This window comes from Urocampus carinirostris, chromosome 10 (assembly GCF_059441175.1).
Source record: "Urocampus carinirostris isolate Australia breed hairy pipefish chromosome 10, RoL_Ucar_1.0, whole genome shotgun sequence".
Classification (NCBI taxonomy): Eukaryota; Metazoa; Chordata; class Actinopteri; order Syngnathiformes; family Syngnathidae; genus Urocampus; species Urocampus carinirostris.
In genome coordinates, this window is record NC_142358.1 from 13,005,832 (window position 1) to 13,013,106 (window position 7,275).

Consider the following 7,275-nt stretch of genomic DNA (forward strand, 5'->3'; position numbering starts at 1 on the left):
CCCACAGCATGATGCTGCCACCACCATGCTTCACTGTAGGGATGGTATTGGCCTGGTGATGAGCGGTGCCAGGTTTCCTCCAAACATGGCACCTGGCATTTACACCAAAGAGTTCAATCTTTGTCTCATCAGACCAGAGAATTTTGTTTCTCATGGTCTGAGAGTCATTCAGGTGCTTTTTGGCAAATTCCAGACGGGCTTTCATGTTCCTTTTACTAAGGAGTGGCTTTCGTCTGGCCACTCTACCATACAGGCCTGATTGGTGGATTGCTGCAGAGATGGTTGTCCTTCTGGAAGGCTCTCCTCTCTCCACAGAGGAACGCTGGAGCTCTGACAGAGTGACCATCGGGTTCTTGGTCACCTCCCTGACTAAGGCCCTTCTTCCCCGATCGCTCAGTTTAGAAGGCCGGCCAGCTCTAGGAAGAGTCCTGGTGGTTCCAAATGTCTTCCATTTACGAATAATGGAGGCCACTGTGCTCATTGGGACCTTCAAAGCAGCAGAATTTTTTTTGTATCCTTCCCCAGATTTGTGCCTCAAGACAATCCTGTCCCGCAGGTCTACAGACAGTTCTTTTGACTTCATGCTTGGTGTTTGTGCTCTGACATGTACACTCAACTGTGGGACCTTATATAGACAGGTGTGTGCCTTTCCAAATCATGTCCAATCAACTGAATTTACTGCAGGTGGACTCCAATTAAGCTGTAGAAAGATCTCAAGGATGATTAGTGGAAAAAAGATGCACCTGAGCTCAATTTTGAACTTCATGGCAAAGGCTGTGATTACTTATGTAAATGTGATTTCTTAGTTTTCTATTTTTAATAAATTCAAAACAAATACAAAAAAAACGTTTTCACATTGTCATAATGGAGTATTTTGTGTAGAATTTTGAGATAAGAGATTAAATTAATACAATTTGGAATGAGGCTGTAACATAACAAAATGTGGAAAAAGTGAAGCGCTGTGAATACTTTCCGGATGCACTGTATATTTGAATCTGCTTGGTTATCAATGTTATCCCTGTATAACTCTGTATTCTTCCTGTCAGTCTTTTTTCTCTGTTTTTGCCAATTGTTTCATAAAGTTAGAACTATAATTGTCTTTATTGTCATTGACAATCTTATAGTGAACATGTTTTGCATCAAGATTAGACATGGCACTCCAGGGTAAACGTGTAAAAAGGACTTAAAAGACAAAAATAAGATCAAAGATTGTTAGGATAAATAGGCGAAAATATTCACAAGGTCTTTGGCTCATCATTTAAACTAAGACTGTCCTAAATTGTAATAATAGTGCAATGAAAAGTCGTAAAAACTTGATGGAGCAACAACAATTTCCACAATAAATCAATAAATTACAGATAAATATCCATGTTTGTTTATATATATATATTACAGCCTTGCGTGCCTTCTTGTTGATTTTTATATTATTGTAACATTGGGTTACTGTTCATCCAAAAACAATCTTAAAATTCAGGGCTGCCCTACAAATAGGTTAGAATAACAACGCTATTATTTTGAGTACTTCAGTATATTATGTTTCAGGGGGCAGGATACGCGTACTTCTTGCGTGCTAATCTCTGTATTGTACCAATTTTGTACATGCAAAGCCAAAAATGCTAGGTTCGGTCGGTCCAGAATATTGCGGGCCAAGTCCCTTTTACAGTTTTTAAGGAATCCTTTTGGAAGCTCAGTGAACAAGGTATAAGCACTGTTGAAACACTTTATGATGAAAACCCACATTAAATTGTAAACACCTGAAAAGCCAGCCAAGCAACCAGAGCAATTCGATTGGATGAACGGTAGGGTTGGGTGGCTCTCGGCACACACTGCGCATTTTTTCAAGTGTAGTTTGCGCAAATTATAAAAACAATGATGACTTTTCCATGACTCGCTTGTGTACTGTTAAGATAAATGTTTGGAGAATTTACATCCCTATCCTTCTTGTTTGCAGTATTTTGTGACATTTTTACAGAAGAACTTTGCCTGCATCTCGTTTTGAAACCATCCATCCATTATCTGCACCGCTTTTCCTCAGAAGGGTTGCGAGGGTGCTAGAGCCCATCCCAGCCGACTTGGGGCAGTGGGCAGGGGACACCCTGAACTGGTTGCCATATAATAATTATTGCTTTCAAAAACGTTACCGACCTGCTGCTATAATTTCCGGTTTAGCTTTTGTTTTGAAACGTATCCCGGAAACTCCCGTCATTCCTAATGCTACTACTACTGACTTGACTACTGTCCCGTTTCGCGGATGAGAGCCTCCTTGAGTTCACTTGTCCCGCTGTACGCAGAGGACAAGCGACTGAGGTTGCATCAAAGGAGTCTTCAGCACTCGAACGTCACTCCACGCCCCCTGCACTGCGTCCAAGCCCCTTCCGTTGATAAAGGAGACACTTGACGTCCCTGCTCCATACCTGTCCCACCTCAGATGAGCTCCACGCCGGCGGACAACGCAGCTCCACTCGCAGGATGAAAGGAAGCGACGGAGGCGCCAGCATCACCGTGGACAAACTGAACGGCGACCCCAAGCGGAGGCCCAGCTACCCGGGGGAGCCGCGCGCCAAACAAGCCAGCATGTCCGCCAAGGTGTGGGTCAAAGTGGCCATGGCCATCGCTTATTTCCTGTGCGTGTCAGTGGCCGCCTTCATCCTGGTCATATACTACGTCTTTTTCTGGACCCCCGACCCGCACACCAACAGTACCAGCAGCGGCGTCACAGAGCAGCACAATCGCACCGACTGCGCGCCGAAATTCGGATGACCGAGCGGGCTCTAGCGTGAGGTGAGGAGGCTGCGGCAGAACACGCACGGATGCATGCGTGGATGGAGCGCACTGCAGGAAAAGGAGATGGATCTTCCTGTTATTTTGTGGGTCCGGTGTGATGCTAAAGTATGCACCAAAAAGGACCCCAAAGTGACCCTTTCCTTTTTGCTCCAATTGAAAGACGTTTAAACATCGATATTGACTTTGGATCACACCCTTTGAAGCCAGTTAAATACTTTATTCAAAACCTCCAGGATCTGACTTCTGTTTCTTGTCAAAATTATACATCCCCCCTCGGTGGCTATGTAGCAACCTCTTTAGCCGGTTAAACACTTTATTGACCTTGTTGGACATCCTTGTGGAACCTTACTACCTCCCAAACAAGGGGTCTCCAACATTTTTCAAGCCGTGAGCTACTTTTACTTTTCATATATGCATTTCTAAAATAACAACTTATCATGTTATCACTATGTTGTTACAAAGGTCGAACTATCGTCATTTTAATAATCAATTAATCTGGCGATTATTTTATGATTAATCAATGATTCAGGTTTAATTAGTTTTTTTTAAATTTCCTCCTCTTTATTCAAATATTGAAGCTTTGGACGGATAGAAAAATGGCTCACAAAACAACAGAATGTTATGTAATATAAAACAATAAAAAAAAGCTTGTAAAATAGCTTGATAATTAACGAAAATACATGCAAATGTGTGCTAAAACCTGCAAATAATCAAGACAAGCAAAGGTGATCCGGCCTTACTGGGCCAATAGAAGATTGTATTCGGCTGCTTAGACGAGTTGGTGGTCGGAAGTTGCAGTATCTAATTTGGCCACCAGATGGCATTAGAGACCCCATTAAAGCAGAACACACGAAAGCAGATGTTTATCGATTTAGCTGTTTTTTTACAAGAAACCTAGCCAAAGACCCTCGTGGAGGCCTAAGTAAACTGTAAACTTTCACGAAAATCAGTTTAGCCGTTTTGGAGCTAATTAATTCATATGTAAGCGAATACGCACACACACATACAAAATGTGGTCTCGAGTCGCCTTCTGCTGGATCAATGTGGTACTACAAGCATGTCCCTTTAACTTTACAGTGAAATTCAATGCACTTTTATTTCATTGAATTAACGTGCTGAGTGGCGCGTAAATTGCACAACACAATGATGATAAAATTCGTCGCCAATGCTTTTGAAAATGGATATTAATTGGTTTCATAGATTTGTTGTTACTGCCAGGTTAATTATTGGACGTATGGTTAAAAAAAAAAAAGACCTGCGACTGACCGGCAACCACTTCAAGGTGTCCTTTGCTCACTGCCTGACGATTGCTGGGATGGGCTCCAGCACCTCCGCGACCCTACTGAGGATAAGGGGTGCAGATAATGGATCATTTTACTAGAAAATCAAAAATGACCCAGTACTGGTGAGCTATTTTCAGAACATACCCGCAGACAATTCAGCTGTCTTAAGCGGGCACTATGTTGGAGACCCCTGTACTATATGTTTGTTTTTTTGTGGATGTATTTTTAAGTGTCCTCTAAATTTAGCTTATGCAAGATAAACTTTTTTCCTTTTTAAATAGGGATGGGCTTCTTTTGAAACTAATATTACTGTATGTAATGAACTTTGAAAATGTGTCAAAAAAGTGACCTGTCCTTTTTATTGTCATTGAAGGACTGCAATCTTTTAAAATTAACAGACACCAACTTAAATCTTGTTTTACGCTTTAATTATAAGTGACTTCCAAGATCTAGCCTTCTATTTGAAATCCCAATTCAGCAACTATGCAGTCCTCCACTACCACGTTGGTGGAATTATTTATTGGCTTTGAATAACCTTCCTGTGAACCACAACTAATGCCTGTAGCTTGAAAATCTGATCAGGAATGCTCAGAGCAAGTTTTACCAAACTTTATTGCTGGGGAGAAAATTCTTGTGCAGATTTTCAGCATCATGTTTAGATATTTTATCCGTTAATAATGTGTGCATTGGATTCTCACCTTCATGGAGAAATATGACAGCGTGATGAAAATTAATTCATAATCTAATACTGAAAATGAAAGTGACATTGAATGAAATTACTTCTTCTACAAGCAGACAAATTGTCAGAATGATACTGAACCTTGAAAGGCCATTGACCTATTTGTGGTTATATTTTATACTTTGTAATTGATTTATATCACACTATTTGTATTGAATCATGATTTTAATCCATGAGACCCCAAATAAATTGCCTTTGTTTCTTTGCCAACAGCTAAAACTCTGATAAATAATACCCTGGTATCCCCCAATTTTTGAATTTGCCTTTAATAGCAGAACCTTTTACGGACATAGCTTATCTCTTGTTAGCTTATGTCTCACTCTGCACTGATTTAAGACTTGTTGTCGTATTATTCAGGTAATATCTCCAGCATAGCGGAATATGTAGCCTTGGTATAATAATTGTATTGCAGGGGATTGGGCGACTACCCCGTTGTAGTGTCTCTCTGAATGGAGCTTTACTGTACGATGCGACAGTGCTTCCTGTGCTTGGAGTAACTGGTTGAATGCGATAATGATATGAAGATAAACTATGCATTAATTTCTGTGTTTCTGAGTGTTTATTGTCATGTTATCCAGAGCTTGGTACACTGTGATGCATGAAAAGTCAAGTCAAGTTTATTTGTATAGCCCTTAATCACAAAGAGTCTCAAAGAGCTGCACAGGTCATTGCACAGACTATTATTTCAGACTATTATTACACCAGCCCCTGATCTGGAAACAACATGAGGGCAAGGAAAAACTTAAAAACCTCAACATGAGGAGAATGAAGAAACCTTGAGAAGGGACTGCACATGAGGTAATCCCTCTTCCAGGATCACCAGGCTGTAGTAGATGTTGAAATAACAAATAATACACAGATATTGTCAACATAAAATATAGGCAATTCATCAGTTATAGAATAGAAGTGTGATTTGAGCCTAGATTTAAACAGTTTCACTGAGGTTGCAAATCGAATCTCAATGGAAAGAGCATTCCACAGCACTGGGGCCCGAAAGGAGAACGCTCTCGAACCTGCGGATCTCTTTGTGGTTCTTGGGATCACTAGTAGACCAGCGTTTTCAGAGCGAAAGCTCTGGACTGGAACATAGGGGGAAATTAAATCTGAAAGATGTGAGGAAGCAAGTCCATGCATCATTTTGTATACTACCAACAGAACCTTAAAATTACATCTTAACCTAACAGGGAGCCAATGCAGGTTAGCTAAAATTGGCGTAATGTGATCAAACTTTCTTGTCTTAGTTAAAAGCCTGGCTGCAGCATTTTGTACCAGCTGAGGGCTCTTGATAAGCCTTCTAAAACGTTTTATTAAATTTTATGGTTCTTTGGCCAGAGGGTTTAGAAGTGAGAAGAAAACTGTCCAAGGCATTTCTGAAATTTACAGTGGACACCAGCATCATTGGGGTTAAATAGACAGTATGTCATTCAGCGCCTCGTACTGGCAAAAACAATTTTAGTTTAAATGATGAGCCAAAGACATTGAATATCATATAAAAGTATTTATTAAATACTCATAGGTTGAGAAATATTGCATTTATTCTACATCACATGATCCTCACCTAGAGGGAGCTGACATGATCGTCTTGCTGTTTGCGGTACCCAAAAAAACTCAAAAAAGGTTTGGCATAAAAATGAAAAGAAAAGTGGTGCTTTGAGTCTCTTTAGCTTGTATTCTTCCTTGTGTATTTTAGCACTTGTTTTTTGTTGCAATACACCATACAGCACCATGTAGTGGTCCAATATACAGTGTCCCTTTAAGAAAAGCCACTAAATTCTACTGCATAACCAACAGAACCAATCTTATTTTATTTACAGTATTCAAACAGTAAGGATTAACTGTCTTATTTTTCAGTCATTTACTTCACTGGTTTTAGCATCTGCAGCCTTGAGATATATCTGATTCGCTAGGAATAATGGATAACTGTCATGAACCAGAACGGACTCTCGGATCAAATAGCGTTAGTTTCAGAGTTTTTATTTGAAAGAGTTGTTGGAGCTGGCTTGGGACGTCGGCGCTTGTTGGTCGTCAGCCTCTTCGAGCGGAATGGCAGCTCCGTGACGGATAGACGGAAGGTGCAGCTGAGCAGGTAAGTCGATGGCCGGGCGGGAGAGTAGGTCGCAAAACGTGGAACGGAAATAGGTCAAAAACGAGAGACAGGCATGAATCAGGCAAGGGGAGTCGTGGGTACCTTGTAGTCTGGCGAAACACTCAGGGATACAAAGCGTAAACCCGGACGTCCATCTCTGGACGCAGACCGCTTATGTGGAGAACGTCAGCCAATCAGGAAGTGCGCTCCAGCGCGCCAAATGATTGCCCCAGGTGACTTCACTTAGGCAATCACGACAGATAACACCAAAAATAATAGATATAATTAAACATTTGAATAACAATACATTTCATCATTTCCCAATCTTAGAACAATTAAGCAGAAAAAATTAATACAACGTTGCAAAAAGAAGATTGGTTCTG

At 40.8% G+C, this 7,275-nt stretch overlaps 1 protein-coding gene across 1 annotated transcript; it reads left to right on the top strand.

Moving 5' to 3' along the window:
- The first annotated feature begins 2,242 nt into the window (after nucleotides 1–2,242).
- LOC148357767 (putative transmembrane protein INAFM2) lies at nucleotides 2,243–5,330 on the top strand. The gene has a single exon (XM_088345532.1). It carries the CDS (start codon nucleotides 2,470–2,472, stop codon nucleotides 2,758–2,760), a length of 291 nt encoding a protein of 96 aa, XP_088201658.1. The 5' UTR covers nucleotides 2,243–2,469; the 3' UTR covers nucleotides 2,761–5,330.
- The last annotated feature ends 1,945 nt before the right edge of the window (nucleotides 5,331–7,275 follow it).